General features: G+C 41.8%; 1 protein-coding gene across 1 annotated transcript; it reads right to left on the bottom strand.

Moving 5' to 3' along the window:
* Positions 1-1,593: 1,593 nt before the first annotated feature.
* DCTN6 (dynactin subunit 6) lies at positions 1,594-19,497 on the bottom strand. The gene is made up of 7 exons (XM_004383381.2): positions 19,385-19,497; positions 15,738-15,802; positions 8,510-8,615; positions 6,878-6,966; positions 5,085-5,132; positions 3,906-4,048; positions 1,594-2,394 (listed from the first exon to the last, which is right to left on the bottom strand). Exons 1-7 carry the CDS (start codon positions 19,405-19,407, stop codon positions 2,296-2,298), a joined length of 573 nt encoding a protein of 190 aa, XP_004383438.1. The 5' UTR covers positions 19,408-19,497; the 3' UTR covers positions 1,594-2,295.
* Between the last annotated feature and the right edge of the window lie 1,161 nt (positions 19,498-20,658).

Below are 20,658 nucleotides of genomic sequence, written 5' to 3'. Positions count from 1 at the left end.
AGCATTCAACAACCTACAATGTTACTGGAAACACTGAGACTCTTCTCATTACATGTTGATTTACTTAATTTAACCCTCGTAGGGTATCCTATTATCAAGTCCTTGGGAGGTACCTCACTGTTGCACTCATATACTACCTGTACAGTTTGGACCAGAGGCCATTTACTGAACATATTACAGCTTGTTGAGAGACAACATTTTAGAACTGGTATGGCATTGCAAAGGCACTTTTGCAATTTCTGATCTTTCATCTGAAAAATTTCCAAGATCAACAAAATTCTAAATTGTTCATCAAGGGTTGAAATATTAATAAATAGCAGTTAACAAAAATAGGATACTTTTTTGATATTGTTGATATATGCTCAGTCTTGGAGCCCTGGTGGCCCAGTGGTTAAGCGCTTGGCTGCTAACTGAAAGGTCAGTGGTTTGAACCTACCAGCCGCTCCGAGGGAGACAGATGTGGCAATCTGCTTCCATAAAGATCGTTGTTTTAGGTGCCGTCAGGTTGGTTCTGACTCACAGCGACCCTGTGTACGACAGAGCGAAACACTGCCCGGTCCTGTGCTATCCTCATGACCATCGCTATGTTTTAGCCCATTGTTGCAGCCACTGTGTCAGTCCATTTCATTGCGGGTCTTCTCATTTTTTGCTGACCCTCTGCCTTACAAAGCATGTCCTTCTCCAGGGACTGGTCACTCCTGCTGGCATGTCCAAAGTATGTGAGACGAAGTCTCGCCATCCTTGCTTCTAAGGAGTATTCTGGCTGTACTTCTTCCAAGACAGATTTGTTCGTTCTTCTGGCACCAACACCATAATTCAAAGATATCCGTTCTTCTTTGGTCTTCCTTATTCATTCATTGTTGAGCTTTCGCATGCATACGAGGCGACTGAAAATACCATGGCTTGGGTCGGGCGCACCTTAGTCCTCAAGGTGACATCTTTGCTTTTTAACACTTTTAAGAGGTCTTTTGCAGCAGATTGGCCCAGTGCAATATATCGTTTGATTTCTTGACTGCTGCTTCCGTGGGCATTGATTGTAGATCCAAATAAAATGAAATCCTTGACAACTTTAATCTTTTCTGCGTTTATCACAATGTTGCTGATTGGTCTAGTTGTGAGGATTTTCATTTTCTTTATGTTGAGGTGTAATCCATACAGGCTTTTTTGATGCCTTTGAATTATAGAGTTGGCAAAGAATACTGAATATATACTATGGACTGCCAGAAGAACAAACAAATCTGTCTTGGAAGAAGTACAGCCAGAATGCTCTTTAGAAGCAAGGATGGTGAGACTCTGTCCCACATATTTTGGACATATTATCAGAAGGGACCAGCCCCTGGAGAAGGACATCATGCTTGGTAAAGCAGAGGGTCAGCAAAAAATGAGAAGACTCAATGAGATGGACTGACACAGTGGCTGCAACAATGGGCTCAAACATAGCAACGATCGTGAGGATGGCGCAGGACCGGGCAGTGTTTTCATTCTGTTGTACACAGGGTCACTATGAGGCAGAACTCACCCGATGACACCTAACGACAACAAGTATGCCAAAATTAATTTCATATATTTATAAATATCTTAAAATCTCTTTTCTTTTCATTGTCGGCAGAAACCCAGGAATATCACTCAATTAATGGTCATTACTTGTCATGTTAGTCAGACGTCATTCTTTCTGAATAGTTAATGTACTGAATATAGCTTTCCCTGATGACTTTTATTTTACCAAAAAGAAAAATAATATTTTTCTTGGAAATAAAGTCTAAATGAATTCAGTAGCTGCTGAAATTTCACCAGACGTTTTAAACACCTGCATATCCACAAGAGGTGAACACGTCAGCTTTATTACAGCCAGTACATAATAAAAATGAAGACAGCTATAGGGAAAAGTAATGCAAGCGGAAAAACTGATTAAACTCTGCTCACTAAACGTCCCGTCATCAGCACTTTTATTTAGTTTAGAATGTGTTAGAATATAAATACATAACAACGTGTCGCTTCTTATCACGGGGAGTCTTTTACATAACTAAAATTTGTGGCCAATATTTTGTATAACAAAAGAAAAATAAACTAAATCTGTAAGTTATCAGAAAAGGAGCAACAATGTAGGAAAATAATACATTTTATATAAATTATAGAGGACAGTTACAATGCAAATACATTACTTTCCCCTCTAACTCAATCTTACAAAACAGAGTCGACGTGTATTACCCTGGGAGCTGCGACGACTGCAGAAACCCTATGCCTTTCATGAGACTGTGGTCGAGATGAAACGCTGTCCTGGGGTCACACGCTGTGTTAGTCCTTCACTGGAGTCGAGCTTCCTTTTGTCGTCTTCTTTAAGTGGTGATAGTTGGGCAAGATTTTCATCAGGAAATCCAGCTGTAGTGTTTGGGGCTAAAAAAAAATAAGGTGGTTAGGAAATTAACTAGCAGGAAACACAGTCAAGAGTGCCAGGTAGAAATGGTTATCGCTAGGTCATGGGACTACAGGAGATTTTCACTGACTTATTTTTCCTCACCTGCTTTGTTTTTTATTTTTACAATAAACATGTATTAGTTTGGTAATAAGAAAGGTCGTAGGATTTATATATAAAAATAACGTGTAAGGTAGACTCTGATTTTATACATATATCAGTTTTCAGCCTTTCAAACTTGCCTTCCTAGTTTCACTGTGGCCTCTAAAAACAAGACCACATAAGTAAAATAACCAAGGGACATTGCTTTCCATATTACCTACACAGCCGCACAGCTACAATACAGCTGACTGTCACTGGTCATATACTAGCATCCCCCAAGTTTCTCTGAGTATAAAACTCACTTGGGACACTTGTAAAAATACGGATTTTTAGGCCCCTTCCTTAGACATTATGATTCAGTAAGTCTGGGGAATCTTTATTTTTACTACGGATCTCTATGTGATGCTTACAATCAATGAAATTTTGAAAACAGTGCTGAATACCATTATGTACTGAGACTTCAGATATTCTTGCTCACTTAATTCTAACCTCCCTTCCCTAGCTCCAGCTTCATTTCCCCCTCTGCAGTTATTTTTTTCTGTTATGCAGAAAGATAGTGAAAAAGTATCTGATTTTTTTTTTTTAGTTTATTTGTTCTTGTTTCCTATTTGGTTTAAAGAAGTAAATTTAATTGCATATAATTAAAAAACAAACATACATTACAGACATAGAGTAATCCATAAAAGAACCAGAGTTTCAATTTCTGATAAAATATGACTGAGTATAAGAAGAAATGTCTTGAAAATATTTATTCTGGGGGAAGGGAAGGAGGCTGGACAACTAAAACATACACTATATTGAATGTGGCAAGCAATGAGGCTCAAAGCTTCAATCAGAATATCTTCTGTTCAAAGGAAGCCCTATCTCAACCATCTCCTACTCTAACATGAAACTCCACAGAAGTATGCTTCACTATCCTTGATCCTGGTTATCAGGGGGGGATAATTTCTCATAAGCCAGAAAAATTTCCAAACACACCTGCTTATTCATAGGCTGTGTTTATTATCAAGCTATGTAAGTAAATTAATAGATGGACCCAAGGTGGATGTCCAGTATACATTTGGTAGGGTTATTCCTTACACACGAAGACAGATGTTTTAAGAGTGAATAAAAGTTTCACTCCTAAAAGGTTTGATGATGCATCTTTAGTGCACACACGTAAGACCAGGAGTAACATCTCTGGATTTTCTTTTCCCATAAACCAATGTGTCACTGTCATCTCTCTCTCGCTGTTTTTCGTATTAAGTTTCGTATTAAGACTGATTAATTCCACTGCAAATATATCCCAATTTTAGAACTGTTTTTTAAAATGTGGACTTACTGCCCCCATTAAAACAATTCTGTGATACTTTAGGAAAACTGGCAGCCCTGGAAGGAAGTCTTTTAATACCTGTGGCCGCTCAGTCTGCACCCGACGAAGGCAGTCTGTGCCGTAGATCACTGTGTTCTCGGGGATGACTTCAAAGGTATTCAGGCTGCAGCATGCACCAATGATGCAGCCACTCGTCAGTATGACGTTTCTGCCGACATACGCTGCACTCAAAATATGCAAAGAATTGCAGTTTAAGAAATCAAATGATTACAGTGCTGTTTTTCCTAAGATGATGTAGGTATAAAAACGTAAACTGGCCTAAAAAAAAAAAAAAAAATTTAAAATACTTCAGTTCAGCGTCTGTCTAGCATTGAGGTAGTTAGGATAAAGTTAGATGCATTCAAAACAGAGCTCTGCTGTTAACTAGCTGTGTGACCTGGGAGAAGCCCCTGTAAATTCTCTGAGCTCGAGTTTATCTGTAAAATGGAGAGATCATCCTACTTCTCAGTTTGCTGCAAGGAATAAATGAGATAGTAAATGTGAGAGAGTGAGCACAGACCTGACACACAGTAAGCGTATAAGAATAATTTAAAAAACGACAATGATAATAACTAGAAATCTAAATTACAGTAAAAACCATTAAGTAGATTAACAAAAAGTCTAGTTTTATTATTAAAAAAATGAAGCATTTTCATGCCAATCAGGACCTAGGAAGGTAAGTCACTACTCTACGGGAAGGAAGTACTATCGCTCAGGGCCCTTCTGGACCCTCGTGGGACAAAGCGCTTGGCGCTGCTCCCCAGTGGTGGTGGTGACATTCCATGACCCTCTGCCTGGCCCCACTTACGGGAAGTAGCTGACACTGGTTTCTGATTGGCTAAGGTAAAGGAGTCCTGACTGTGAAGAAAGCAAACTGCCAGAGACAGTGATTTTTCTTTAATGCTACAGTAACACTAAGTTCTCATAGACACTAGTATTTAGTAGAAAACTTTTTCAAATTTTTATGGTTTAATCCAATTCTGATCTGAACGTGCACAGCTGATCTTTTAACTTAATGTATTAACCACATAACCAAATAACCACATAACCAGATGAAGAATTAATCAGGCAAAGACTTAGTCTCACAGCTGTTTTAATCCCCTTCCAGCCACACCTTCCAAGCAGAACACCCTGCCATAGATTTTATGCAGCTACTGTCCCAGGACCCCACAAAAGGACATAATTACTTTTCACAATGAAACTCTGAACATAGTTTACCTTTTGATTCAATAACATTATTATCTCCCATTTTCATGGCTTGAGAATCTGTAAGTCAGAGTTAAGTAAATACTGTAAATTTTTTTTCCCTACTAATACAGTATAGCCTTATACTGCACTGGGTGGGGGCAGGGGTGTGGGAAGGGGTATGGACGCTTGCCCTTGCCAGAACTCTTTGCTCAGGGCGATCTGAAAGCAAAGTTTTAATCTTTAAACAAAAACTTCTCCAAGAGTGAATACATAACTTTTATGTTTTTTAAAGAAGTAAGTACCTTGCAGCAGTCAAGAATCAAACAACCTACTGCATTGGGCAGATCTGCTGCAAAAGATCTCTTTAAAGTGTTAAAGAGCAAAGATGTCACTTTGAGGACTGAGGCACGCCTGACCCAAGCCATGGTGTTTTCAATTGCCTCATGTGCACGAGAAAGCAAATAAGGAAGACCGAAGAAGAACTGGTGCATTTGAATTAGGTGTTGGCGAAGAATACTGAGTACACCACGGACTGCCAGAAGAACAAACAAATCTGTCTTGGAAGAAGTACAGCCAGAGTGCTCCTTAGAAGCAAGGATGGCAAGACTTCATCTCACCTACTTTGGACGTGTTATCAGGAGGGCCCAGTCGCTGGAGAAGGACATCATACTTGTTAAGTAAAGGGTCAGCGAAAAAGAGGAAGACCCTCAGTGAGATGAACTGACACAGTGGCTGCAACGATGGGCGCAAACATAGCAATGACTGTGAGGATGGCACAGGCCCGGCAGCATTTCATTCTGTTGTACAAAGGTCGCTATGGGTCAGCACTGACTCAATGGCACCTAATAATAACAACACACTCCAGTTCTGTAGGAGTAACACATTTTCAAAATTGTTTTAAGAAAATTAAAACTATCCGTCACCCAATCACTTAAAGGTAACACTGTTAACAATTTGATATAGCTTTAGAGTTGTTGAAAAAATATATCTATGTATGTATGAATATGTATATATATACACATTACCCTATATATAACTGGGAACCAAACTGTATAAAAATAGTTTCACAGCTCATTTTATTCAGTTCACTTAAATTTGCAAGCATTTTTCCATGGCATTAAAAATTTTTAAAAACATAATTTTTAAGGACTGCTTAATGATCCTGGTGGTCCGTTTGATGCTTGTAGCTTAATTTATTTAAATATTTTGCTATTATTGAACATTTACATTTTTTCTTCAAAGTTTTCTGTTATAAACTGATGTTTTAATGACACCATGAAAAGATTTTACTGTCTTTTTAGAGAACAGAGCCAAGCAAAAGGCCTGGTGATGCTCTGGGAGGGAAGAAACAAAGAATGCAGTCTTCGCATTCCAGCCCCCACCTACCATCTCCCCGTAGCAGACAACACGCTGTCTACTTCAAACTCTACAGGAGCCCGGGTGACAAAGGCCCGGTTCTTAAATCAGGACAGAGGCCAGGATGACCGTTCCTGTGTCTCCTGCTGCTCAGCCATTGGTATTTGTCAATGAGTTGTAGTATCAACAACAGGAGCGAGATGTTACCTTCCAGTTACTAAGCTAAAGACGTGTGCATGTGTGTCTGAAAACAACATTCTTCATTTACTCTACCGGGTTGTTCACTGGAACAGAGGGGATCTTTTTTTTTTTTTGTTGATATATTGTAAACAAGTTTTTTCAAAGAGCTTGATGGTCTAGTCCTAAAAATGTAACTCTTTTAGATAGATAGATTATGACATTTTCTGTAGGGAGAGAGTTGGTACTAACAGGCAGCTGGGAATGATTTAGATTAATGTAAAGGATACAGCAGCCAACTTCAAACACATTATTGGTGCCAATGATCATAGGTTTGGGTTCTGAATCTCCAGCGTCAGGGGTGATATTATCGGGGTGACTGTAAAAAGAAGAGACAAATTGTCAAAACGTCAATAATACAATAAGCCATTCTCTTCCCATTTTAGAATTTGGGTAATTTTCTCATAAATTTTATCTTAAAATATACAACTATGTAAATTATTTCTTAATCCAAACAAATCCTTTATTCTCTGTGCTGAAGAAGACTCGATTCTGAGTTTAAAAAGAGTTACTGAAATGTAAGGAAGTCAAAGGAGTGTGAAGAAGGACAGCCTTTTTTTGTTTATTTTTTAGATTCAAAGTCCAGAGAGCCTTCTCGAGGACAACGTAAAAAAGATGCTGGCTATGACTTTTAACCTATTAAATTGAAATCAAAATCAGGCCAAACTTAAAACATTTCCATCCTTAATACTGATTCAAAATTATAGAATGTAAAAAGATATTCACATAAAATAATTATTTTATGCTATAAGGTAGTTGAGGAGTCCCTCGGTGGCGCAAACAGTTAAGCACTCGACTACTGGCTGAAAGGTTGGCGGTTCAAACCCACTCAAAGGCACCTCAGAAGAGAGGCCTGACGATCTGCTTCCAAAAGGTTACGGCCTTGCAAACTCTATTAGCAGTTCCACTCTGCACATAGGGGGTCTCCATGAGTCGGAATTGACTTGACAGCAACTAACAGCAATTAGGTAGTTACAGTTAAAATTTTTAGAACATAAAAAGTTTGTGGTCTAAGAGGAGGAAGCTATTTTAAAATGGTCCTTCATTTCGGACAGTTGAGTGACTGCAGAATATAGCTGTTGTTAGCTGGCTCACGCTAAAGGTACCAGATAGATTTTAAAAAGAAACTGCTTAATATAGGAAGAAACTCCCCAGTTCTAAGTAAGCATTAAGACAAATCAGTGTCTTTATCATAAATATTTTTCCAAGGCCTTTCTTACAAATTCCATACATTGTTGCTATAAATTCGGTGTAAGCTTGAATTTCTTGCCAAATGTTTATCTAGAAAGCCTTACAAATGCTTATGAAATTTTCATAGCTATTACAGTCTACTTCATTAAGATCACGTACATGTTCTAATATTTTATTTATCTTTAAAAGTTTAAAAATTATCTCTAGGATCCCAAATTTTTACAATATAATTCTGGGTATTACCCCTGCAAAACACATGAAAATATATATTAGCACTCAGTTCATGGGTCTGGGCATGGGTATTAACATTTCAACCAGAACCAGAAACTCAGAACACTCTGCAACGTGGTCAGCGCAGCACTTGGATGCTGGAAGTACTCAGTCAATGAGTGACTGATGAATGGACGCAGCAGTGACGTGTAAGGGAAGGATTACCAGATAGCTGGAGAGTCTAGTTGGCCAACAATAAGCCATCTCACCTTGGACCTCTCTGGTCTTTGGTTTCCTCATTTACTAATTACTTATTTTGAAAAAGATCCTTAGTGTTCCTCCAGCACTAAAAATAGTGGGCCTTCCAGATAGTGGTTGTAAAAAGTTCTTCTAGATAGCTGAAATTAACAAAAACATTATCTGTGGTACTTAGTTCAGACTACCTGAGGAGTCTTACTCACGCGTTTATGATCAGGGCCTGTTCTTCTATAAGGTTACCTTCACCGATCACTATTGGCCCGGCTTCTGCAATAATCCGTGCTTTAGGGTGGATCACTGTCCTAGGTCCTGTGAAAAAGTATCATGAAAAGAAAATATTGGTAAAGGCTATGTTTCCAATAGGAGGTGAGAGGTGACTGAAGGTGGGTGAGGCTGTTGGGAAGAACATTTTCTAATCATGTGCCAGGCACCACGCTAGGCACCTTACAAATGTTACCTCCTCAGCTGTTGTCATTAGTAAAACATCCATGGCCGTCGAGGCGATTCTGACTCATAGTGACCCTATAGGACAGAGCAGAACTGCCCCATAGGGTTACCAAGGAGCAGCTGATTTGAACTGCTGACCTTTTGGTTAGCAGCCGACCTTCTGGTTAACAGCCGTAGCTCTAAACCACTACGGCACAGGGCTCCAGTTCGCGCCAAATCTCAAGCCAAGGGGAGTGGAAACAGCAGAGGCTCTGCAGCCGGAAAACCCGGGCTCCTGTCCGTTTGGACGCCTCAGTCATCTCAGCCGTGAAGTGGGGGCGCTGACAATACCAGGTGTGCAGGGTTGTTGGGAGGGTTAGATAAGAGAATGTGTGGAAACACAGTAGCTGCTGTGTAGCTGGCAATAACAATGCCCTTCCTTTCCTTCGTAAAGGTAACAATCTTTGCTTATAATGTGGTGCTTTCTTATTCAGTATGAAGTGATTAGGAGCAAACATGGGCGGGATGGGAGCCAGAGAATATGGGATCCAACCTTAGCTTTGCACTTTGTTAATCTCCCTATTACAAGCCTACCCGCTGGAAGGAGGCAGAGCATTTTTTGTCTGGTCTAGGATGTGATTTTAACCAGTTCAAGGTTGAAAGGGTTAAAGGCAGGCAGTGGGAGGAGCCAAATGTGATTAATGGAGCCTCACACTCATATAGGGAGACCTGAGCAATGCCACAATCTCTGATTTAAGGGAGCAGCAGGGAGTCTTATCCCATCCAGGCTGGATCAGGGTGGTAGAGGCACCGCATCACCGAATCAGGGACACTGACGCTGGAATGGTAATGCTCCCTCCCCCGATTTTATTTACCCACCAGGCCTAGCATTTTTGTAATCATGAAATCACTGATGAGAAAACATAGCCTCCTTGTAACCTCTCTTTCCAACCCCTGTTCCCTCCCAGCACCAAGGCTCTTTATATTGGTAAACGAGTGAACGGGAGGCCACGGACTCTGAAATAAGGGAGGGTAGGCAGACGTGTTGGGGGAAGGTGGGGAAGGGGTCAGGAAGCTGACACTCTCCGTGAAATTCAGCATTCAGTTGTATAAACTGTTCATTTACTTGCTAATCTAGATATTGCATACTTATCAAGAGCTAACAAATAACTTTATCATGACATACAAACTCACTCATCCTGATCTGAGAAATAGAAGAAAAGGGACCGCTCCACCCCTCTTCTCGGGTGTCAGGGTAATACCTGCTTGTCAGCCGGGAAGCAAATCCCGCACCTTACTGCAGAGCAGTAAAGCGATGAATTTAGGTATTTCCCATAACTAGCTTCAAAATTCTATGACAGGAGGAAGAGATCACTGTGTCTCAGACAGAAAGCAGACCCTTTGCCACAGCTGGATAAGTAGCTACGGCACCAGGTACTGTCCTTGTCCTCAGGCCATAGCTTTTGACAAGCAGGGATGTGCAAGAAGTCACTTGAGGATGGACTAACGAAACAGGTGTCACTGGGACCTATGGGTTTCTTTAGAAGCTCCTCTAAAGTCTAACTTTGGAAACAATGGATAATTCCATTTTCCCTTTCAAAAATTGCATAAGTAATATGTGTTTGTTATACAAAAATAACACATACAAATAAGCAAAATTTTAAAAATAAAATAACCTTAAATCTCATGTCTTCTTAAGCAATAAATAATGCCTGCTGTGTTTTAGCCAGGGGTTTTAGTATTGTTATTATACTTTTATCCTTATTAATAAGCCCATTGCCGTCAAGTTGATTCTGACTCATGGCGACCCCATGTGTTATAGAGTAGAACTGCTCCATAGGGTTTTCTGGCTGTAATCTTTACAGAAACGGATTGCTAGGCCTTTCTTCCATGGCGCCACTGGATGGGTTCGAACCACCCACCTTTAGGTTAGTAGTCGAACGTAAACCATTTTGCTACCCAGAGACCTCTATCATTATTAATAGGTTATTTAATAACTGGAAAACTCATGGTTATCAATCTGAGGGCCTTGTCCTGGGAGGTAAGGCATGCCAGCCGCTTAGTTTAGATCTGTGACCAAGACACCATCGCCACCTGGTGGCAGCACCCCCAAACTACAGTCTCTGGTATTGTGAGGACAAAGTAACTTAAAAGTGGAACTATCAACTTTGAGGGCCCTGGTGGGCAGTGGTTAAGAGTTAGGGCGAGCTACAGCTGCTAACCAAAAGACTGGCAGTTTGAATCCACCAGCTGCTCCTTGGAAACCCTATGGGGCAGCTCTACTCCGGCCTGTAGGGTTGCTATGAGTCAGAATCAACTCGACGGCAACAGGTTTGGTTTTTTTGGTTATAGACTTTGAGTTGTGACGTAACAGCAAATGTCACAGGCAGTAATAGTTCCGCCTCTCGTAGGTCTTTTTTGGGGGGCACAGAATAGAAAGGTTAGCATACATGTCCTTCAGGATATGTGACTGCTAAGATTTTGGTTTGGTGAACTTTTAAAGGAACGTTCAGACTTGGGTGGGTGACTTGTATAACTCAGCTATGTCTCTGCCACAGTTTGCTGCTGGAGGTCAGGCAGCAGAGAGCCTGGCTCTTCGAACACTATTCCAGGTCACAGGCGGTGACCGTGAGGCAGGGGCACAGCTTGCTCCATGCTTTTCTGAAAGCAATAAGCACTTTCACCTAGATTGGCTCTGAATTCAAACCAAGTTTATGGGTCTCAAGGTTAAAATACTTTAAACATAAAAATCTGTCATCATGGAGAGTTTCTTTTTTAAACCTGTTGTGAACCTTGGAGCTCTTTCTGGCAGGGCAGTTTGTCTATTTTCTTACCAAATATCCTGAAACCCTGTTTGGCTTATGTCCTTGTTTGGATAAATGTGTCTAGGGTTGGGGTTGCCTTACTGGCTGATGAATTATTTTTCTAAATGGTTGGCTGGCCTTGGTGGGACACAGCCAGAAAGACATTCCCTGCATCAAATTTCCATTTCCCTCATTTGGTAAAGGACATTTTTCCTGTCTGTCTTTGCCACGGAAAGCAATCTTTGTGTACATTTTCATGTGTCAATAAATCATTCAAAAAGCCACAAGCTCTCTCTTTGAAAAATTATAACAATTCCCTTAATCTGTAAGCTGAAGTACCTGTAAGAGCTGCTTTTTATATGCGATGAATTTCTCAAGCCAAAGCCACTGTTTAGCCTTATCGAAAAAGATCTCCACAAGAAAAAGGGGGGCTTTCGAAGTGTATTAAAAACTCTAATGGAAAGAAAGACAGAATAAGTGGGACAAATGCTTCCGTCACAAAGTTTTCTCACTGTGCCCAGTTTTGCCCTCACATTTATGGCGTCCCAACCAAGCCCTGTCCTAAACCAAGAGTCTGCCTTTCACCTGATCATGGGACCACGGGACTGCGCTTACAGGTGCCTTCCTGAAATGCTCTTCAGCTTTCCAAAGAAAGATTTACAGAAATTATTCGTGGCCCATGAATCAAGGTACCAAACCTGAACCTGTTGCCGTCGAGTCCATTCCAACTCATAGCGACCCTAAAGGACAGAGTAGAACTGTCCCATAGGGTTTCCAAGGAGCGCCTAGTAGATTCGAACTGCTGACCTTTTGATTAGCAGCCGTAGGTCTTAAGCACTGCGCCACCAGGTAGCCTAATTAAAAGCAGACATGATACTATGAACCCTTATTTACCCAGATTGTGCTGAAGACCGAGCTGTTAGTTTCAGCATGGTTTGTTTCTGAGCAGTCTCTACTGGGGGGCTGGGGGGCGCTAGACTCCAGCAGAGCCTCAAGTCCTGGGCTTCCTGGTTAACAAAAGGACACTTCAAAGCTTCTGACTGACCAGCTTCTCTGATAAACCAAATACCTAGCATTCTAGGAAAATGGAAGATCGGGCTTCAAGTTCCACTATACTGAAAGACAGCAAGGGAAAAGACGAACTTCCCTCCTAAATATTTCAGAATGGAATAAGCTGATAAAAATACAAACAACTAGGGGATGGAAAGCTACACACACCATCCCCAAGATCTATCAGTTAAACTACACCTAAGTTTATTGCTACTTACCCAGAAAACAGAACTTATTAAGTAACCAAATCTCCATATCCATAGTATAACAGGAAAAGATTTAAATTGATTTTTCCAGGAAATTAAGTGAAAAAAAAAACAGCAAAAGTCCTAAAATGAAGAATAAAACATGTTGGGGAGAGTGAGTTTTAATCAGATGACTTACTGCCACTCTCTGCTTTAACTTTATATATCCCAGGAGCTAAAATTTATAAAGAAGAAGGAATTAACAATAGTCAAAAGATTAAAGATGTTTACACCACATACAACAATGATAGAAATGATTATCAAAATACCCGTTTTGGAAAATTTCCATATTGATACATAAATTCTACATAAGTACGCAAAAAGCAAACGCGGGAAGAACCACGGGAGGACAGACTGCCGGGGCTGCGGCGCCCTTCTGACTCTTTTCCTTAATCTTTAAAACTGAGATGTTTCTGTGAAGTGTGAGAGCAGATTTTCTTGTTTTTAAAAACTGGGTCAAAAATAAATATAACAAATATTAACTTAGGCCCAGTCTCTAATAAACTTCATTACAGACTTCTTTCTAAGGAAAAAGAAAACAACAAACGATCACCTCTTAATGCTATAATCCATCACAGAAAATCTGTGTTGAACTGTCGTTTTATATTTTAAGCACTGAAGCTGCACACTATCAGGTAGTGGTGAAATACTAGGTAGAAAGTGGATTTAAACACTGAATTTCCTTACATAACTTACACATTTAGGGAAGGTAGGAGGGGAAGAGGGGCAAGGAAGGGGAGGGGTACAAAGTGGTGAAGCCAGAGGGAAGAGAGACAGTGCCCGATCCTCCGCAGTGGCCGACCCATCCTTTGTTTTCATGGCGTCTAGAACAGCTTCTGTAAGTAACAGAACTTATTTCAGATCTGAATTACACTCACATACACATATATATGTATACCTGTATGTTTATTTATGCCTGTAAAGTAGATATATCTATAATGTCTATGTGTCTATTACATAGCAGGGAGCCCTGCTGGCACAATGGTTAAGAGCTCAGCTGCTAACCAAAAGGTCAACAGTTCCAATCCACCAGCTGCTCCTTGGAAACCCTATGGGGCAGTTCTACTCTGTCCTGTAGGGTCACTGTGAGTTGGAACTGATTCTACGGCAACGGGTGGGTTTTTTATCATATAGTAGATCGTGCATACTTATTCTTTAAAATGAGGAAGAACTAGAAATGCAAGGGAAATTTTACATAATTACTACATTATTTTAGTGTTATTATAGAATACCTTGTGTGCTATTATTCAGAGCTATTCCTAGAACCACGATGAAATCATAATCTGATATAAACATCAAGAGCACAAACAATGCTGAGGAGCAGTCTGATAAACACGCGGCCATCGTAATTTCTCCCCAGGAAACAATCTGCAAGCAGTTTAAGTAATACCAAAGACAAAGAGCACAGCACTGAAAGGAAACAGGATCATTTGCTAAACGTGGAGATTCTGTCAATATAAAAGAATTCCATAAATCCAACCTAGCAAATTCCTAACAGTGTTTCATAATACTGGCACAACCTTCACTGGTTTTATAAGGCATGATGCCTAAATTGATCGGAGGCTCAGACTTACTAGGGAAAAAAAAAATCACATTACAGTTGTTTTTTCTAGTAAGGAAACTAAGTATAGGGGACGGGGCGTATTTTCTCTCTGAAAGCATACTGGACCCACCGAAGGGTCTACTCTGGTGACATGCAGGTGACACACAGCTGCGGGTAAGGCTGGGCTCACATTTATAAAGCTGCAAGGGCACCATATCCAGTGAAAACATGTAGAAAAGAACTGAGTAAAATGTAATTTTTGGGGACTTAATCATGTTCACATAAGTATGAACACATGTTGAATTGTCTGTTTGATCTAAATGTTGGACTTGACCTCTAGCAAGGCTGCAGGGGTAAGACTGAACGTGCTAACAGCTCACACTGATTGAGTGCTTACCATGTGCTCAGGACTGGACAATGACTCCCACAGACACGGTCTCATTTAATCCTCCAACAAGCCCTGGGGGCAGGTGCTCCTGTTCTCCAGGTGACAGAAGGTGCTCATTGCCACCTGACAGTCATTCTCTGAGTTTTCCTTGTAAAAGAAGCCTGATGTCATTAGGGGTGGCAATGTGCCCAGGAGACCAAGTTCCAGCCACCACACACACAGAAGGGCTGCGAGGGACTTTCAGGAAAGCTATTTAAAGGGAGCCGACTTAACTGGGAGGTACACCCTTGTGTCTCCCTTTTCTCATCCAAGATGACTCTTGGTGCCCTAGCCGTCTCGTCCTGGCCTGCGAGGCTGGAGCTTCAGGAGATGCGCTGAACCATCAACTGACCAGCCAGCCCTGAGTTGCTGACCTCTAGACTTTTTTATACAGGAGAAGAAATCTCTGCACGGTTTAGCCGCCACTGCATGCAGCTGAACCGAATCCTGATAAACACAATTACACCGACAGGAAAAATGAAGATTAGGGAGGTTAAGTAATAGTCCAAGGTAACCCAGCAGGTAAGAAACAAGGATCCTAACTCAGGTCTACCAGCCTCCCTGGGCCACACTCTAATGACTGCCCAGAATTTAAGCTCCACAAAGACAGTACCTTTGTCTGCTGTGTTCACTGCGGTGTCCCTAGTGCTAGCACAGTGCCTGGCACAGAGCAGATATACAAGAGATATCCTTTGAATAAATGAATGACTTTGTTATATTGCCTCATTAGTATATGAGATAGGAATTTAAATATAGACTCTATCACACTATATTCTTCTAGAAATGTTAAAAAGTTATGGAGAAAATACATTGTTTTGTCAGTATAATTAGGACATCAGTGAAACAGACAAACATAGAATACCTAATTGTAAAGCACTGAAATAAGTTAAATCACATCAATTCTTGAGAAACACCACTAATAAACTATGTTCTTACCTATAGTTACATCTCCTCTGATCTCACTTTCTACGCACACAACTGCTCCAGGAGCAATCTTCACACTGTAGGAAGAAGAAGGTAACAGTTATGATGGGTAACACACTAGACGGCTAACTGAAAGGCTGGAGGTTCAAGTCCACCCAGACGTACCTTGGAAGAAAGGCCTGGTGATCTCCTTCTAAAAAATCAGCCATTGAAAACCCTATGGAGCACAGTTCTACTCCGACACACATGGGCTTGCCATGAGGTGCAAATGACTCGATGGCAACTAGTATAGACTAATACACAGTCAGAAAAAATAATAATCCCTTTATGTGAAGATTTTGCAATGATCTCCAAGCCATATTGTTAATTAAAAACAGCAAGGCACAGAAAATGGACAGTATATAACCTGTCACTATTTTTGTAAAAAGGGAGGAAAGGAATGCACAGTGTATTCAAAATACTTCACAGCAAGCAAGGCACTCCTAATTTAGAAATTAAGGTAGATATTAAAAATCTACAAATATTCCAATTTATTCTTTGACTATACGCTTATCAAGTGTTATAAAGTATAGTGCAAATGGTTCAAAAGACTAATAATTTCTAAATCATTTGTTGATGATTTTTTATATTCTGCCGTGGTCTTTTGTTTGATACGGCTGTATCGAGATAAACGCTCCCCCTAGCTGGGCCATGAGCTGACACGAGGCATTGTATTAAATGACTTCCCTGTGAAGATGACAGTCATGTCCTTGAAGGCAAGTTTGTGATGTAGCTCAAGGAAAAGCAGGCATGAAAAACACGAAAGAAAAATCGATAGTCATTAGGTAACTTGTTCTCATTTAAGTAAAGATGTTTTCTTAACAGCAATGATACTGCTCATGGTGTGAAATCCACTCTCAGCTTCTAGGAAATAACAATACCATTACAGATATTTTTTCTTTATAATTGATTTCGATTTCTAGTCGTTCATTGCTAGTATACAGAAATACAATAATTTTGTGTAGTGACCTTGTATCCTGCAACCTTGTTAAATCCACTTAGTTCAAGTACCTTGTCAATTGTTTGGGATTTTTCTATGTAAATAATCATGTCATCTGTGAATAGAGTCATTTTTTATTTCTTCTTTTCCAATCTGTAAGCCTATTATTTTTCTGTTGCTGTTGCCGTACTGCCCTGGCTAAGTCTTCCAGTACTATGTTAAACTGGAGTGGTGAGAACAGACGTCTTTGCTTGTCCCCACTCTTAGGGGAAAGCATTCTAGCTCCATAAGGTTATAAAAACTCATGAACCTATCTTCTAAGTCATGAATTTTACATTTTAAATAAGTTATTAAAACCTTAAATATCCATATATGAAAATGCTTACTTAGTTTTAACTGGACCAATCAGCAACATCATGATAAATGGAGAAAATACTGAAGCTGTCAAGGATTTCGTTTTACTTGGATCTACAATCAACGCCCAAGGAAGCAGTAGTCAAAAAATCAAACAACATATTGCATTGGGCAAATCTGCTGCAAAAGTCTTCTTTAAAGTGTTAAAAAACTTTAAGACATCACTTTGAGGACTAAGGTGCGCCTGACCCAAGCCATAGTGTTTTCAGTCGCCTCATATGCATGCAAAAGCTGGACAATGAATAAGGAAGACCAAAGAAGAATTGATGCCTTTGAATTATGTGCTGGTGAAGAATATTGAATTTACCCTGGACTGCCAGAAGAACGAACAATCTGTCTTGAAGCCAGAATGCTCCTTAGAAGCGAGGCTGTCCAGACTTTGTCTCATGTACTTTGGACATGTTATCAAGGGAGACCAGTCCCTGGAGAGGGACATCATGCTGGGTAAAGCAGAGGGTCAGCAAGAGAGGAAGACCCTCAACGGGATGGATTAACACAGTGGCTGCAACGATGGGCTCAAGCATAGCAACAATTGTTAGGATGGCGCAGGACCGGGCAGTGTTTCGTTCGGTTGTGCACAGGGTCGCTGTGAGCTGGAAGGGACTCAACAGCAGCTAACAACGACAACTGAGTAGGAGAAGAAAGAAAAACTTCAGCAAGATGGAGCAGAATAACAAAGCAGAAAATCTCCTGGTCCAATTCTCTCATTTTATAAATGAAGAAAATGAGGCTCAGAAACTAGATGTTTCTTAAAGTAAAATTCATTCCTGGAGCATCATTGTCTTGACATCAATCACCGTATCATTCTGGAAATTTCTCCGGAGATAACTGAATGATACTGTCCTTGAATGTATCATCACTTGTAAATGCTACTTCTCTGGCTCTTTTCATTTAAAATGGGTTTGTGTGAGTTAAAATATGCAATTTTATTAAGCCCTGGTCAAATAAATCAGTTTATATAAAATGTCTTTTGTTTTAGACTATATTTCCCATTCCAATTTTCCATCCCCTGAGCCTCCTTCCTCACTATGATTTTGTATGAAAGGAGCATTATCTAACATTTAACTTGTCCTGGGCACACGAGGGTAGGAGAGACACACAAGTGCCCCGTAAGTTTTATGCCCGAGAGAGAGGTCCCAGGTAGTGTTTGTGTTACAGTCAGGACTCTTCTGGGTGAAGCAGAAGATAATCACATTCACTACCAGAGCAACTACAGCGTGCCCCAAACATCTCCGCGTAGGCTCCACTGCACCTCCGCGCGGTGCAGCGCTGGAAGGGTGCAGGCAGCTGGGATGGCAAGGCTAACTATTAAAATAAATCAGCAACACCTTCATCTCTACATTACATAATATTTATAGACTACAGATTACCTGCCTAAATAGGAGAACCACCTTATCTTTAATTTACGTCACCAGAAACAATGTGTTTTCTTCTTCAAAAACTAGAGGGTGCTCAACATCGGTGTTTTTGAAAATGGTTTCACTTAAGCATTTCTCTCATCCAAGCCGTTTCCACGAACAGTACCCAGCGATGAAGACTGCTGGAGAAGCCACAGTTCCTGTCCTCACATTTTTACAGAAGAGCATGTCCACGTCGGGCAGAATATTTGGAACAGCTGTAATCCCAGCGGCCTCCCTTTTGACAAACCAAACCCAACCCCCCTGCCGTTCTGTCCGTTCTCACTCAGCGACCCTATAGGGCAGAGTAGAACTGCCCCTTAGGGTTTCTGAGGCTGTAATCTTTAGGAAGCACACTGCCATATCTTTCTCCCGCGGAGCGGCTGGTGGGGAATCAGTCACAGTGTTTACACTAACACAGGCGCCGCCCAAGCCAGACAGGAAGGCTTTAGGGTGCGTCCAACACTACTGCGGGTGTCTCGGAAATTCAACCCAGAGTCCAGCCGCACTAAGCGCAACAGGAAATGGGAGGCGCGGTGTGCCTCGCGGCCCTAGGAAGGGGGCGATGTCATCCTCCCCTCGCAGCCCCACCCGGACACCCCCACCTTCCGCGCAGGCGTGTTGCGGGGTGAGGGACAACAAGGTGAGGGCAGGATAGAGGAACAAAAGGCGCCCTCCCGGCACCGATTCAGCATTCAGTCCCCCCGCCCCGCCTCCTCCCTCGGCGACTGTCAGGTCTGGGCTTCAGGTACCATCAGATCGAGGGCCCGGAACAAGACACCATCTCAGTGCCTACCATTACCGACCAGGAACAGGTTCCACCCCTGCAGAGAGTTGAGAAAAGGCTTATCGCAAACAATAAAACACACCTCTTTCGAGTCTTCTCCGCCATGGCACGGCCCCAGTCTCCAGTTGGAGCCGAGATCGACACAACTGCCTGGGTAAAGCGATGATCTCTACCCGCGATTGGAGAGCCTGATAGGGTTGGAAGAGGGGCGGAGTCGACAGGGGCGGAGCCGGAGGCGGTGGGGCGGAGTCGGGGGCGGGGCCAGTGGGGTGGCGCCGCGGCTCCAGGTTCTTTGTGGCTGCTCAGTACCTGGATGCGCTGGGCCGTCCGAGGCGCGGCTGCCTGGTTGTTGGGGACCTGGGGACTGTCCTCCAGTTGATTTTAGCACTGTCTAGGGGTTAATAGACTCGGATTGAGACAGCGGTTTAGTCTAACCCAACGAGCCTCATTATGACCTCATTTTGACAGCAGCAGTTGATATTGTGACCATCCCTGCAGGCGTTCCTCCCACCTCACTGCATGCTCATTTTTAGCCTACTTTCCGGCCACTACGTATTAGGATTCCTCCTCCTCCTGTGTTCTCGGCCCTTTTCTCATTCATTCCTTACGACCTCGTCCTTCCCTAGTTTAAGTGCCCTCTACCTGCTGGCATTCTCTAATTCTCTAGTTCTCTCCTCTTTGCCGAACTTCACACCTGATTGATTATTCGATTGCGTACTTGGCATCTCCACTTGGAAGCCTCAAAGTCTTATCAAACCTAAAACATCCCGAATGGAACTTTCGATTTTCGTCTCCCCCCCCCCCTTTCCTTTGATCTCCACCTCAGTAAAGGAATCTCCCATTGTCATGGATTAAATTGTGTCCCCCCAAAATATGTGTCAACTTGGTTAGGCCATGATTCCCAGTATTGTGTGGTTGTCCTCCATTTTGTGATTGTAATTTTATGTTAAAGAGGATTAGGGTGGGATTGTAACACCGGTACTAAGGTCACCCCGATCCAATGTAAAGGGAGTTTCCCTGGAGTGTGGCCTGCACCACCTTTTGTCTCACAAGAGATAAAAAGAAAGGAAAGGGGGGTGGAACAACCTCATACCACCAAGAAAGCAGAGCCAGGAGCAGAGCTCGTCCTTTGGACACAGGGTTCCTGCTCAGAGAAGCTCCTAGTCCAGAGGAAGATTGATGACAAGGAGCCTCCAGAGCGGACAGAGAGAGAAAGCCTTCCCCTGGAGCTGACGCCCTGAATTTGGACTTCTAGCCTACTAGACTGTGAGAAAATAAATTTCTCTTTGTTAAAGGCATCCACATGTGGTATTCTGTTACAGCAGCACTAGATAACTAAGACACCCATTAACCCAG

This window comes from Trichechus manatus, unplaced genomic scaffold (genome assembly GCF_000243295.1).
Source record: "Trichechus manatus latirostris isolate Lorelei unplaced genomic scaffold, TriManLat1.0 scaffold00109, whole genome shotgun sequence".
In the NCBI taxonomy this organism is placed as follows: domain Eukaryota; kingdom Metazoa; phylum Chordata; class Mammalia; order Sirenia; family Trichechidae; genus Trichechus; species Trichechus manatus.
Note: the sequence above shows the minus strand (reverse complement) of the source record. Positions and strands in the feature narration are given on the sequence as shown.

What these genes read in the sequence shown, in the direction of transcription:
- DCTN6 (XM_004383381.2), bottom strand. Translation starts at nt 19,407, where the DNA reads ATGGCGGAGAAGACTCGAAAGAG. An exon ending in TGTGTTTGAAGTTGGCTGCT is followed by an intron (nt 5,133 to 6,877) that starts GTATCCTTTACA and finishes TCTGACTTACAG; the next exon opens with ATTCTCAAGCCATGAAAATG. An exon ending in TGCAGACTGAGCGGCCACAG is followed by an intron (nt 2,395 to 3,905) that starts GTATTAAAAGAC and finishes ATTTTTTTTTAG; the next exon opens with CCCCAAACACTACAGCTGGA.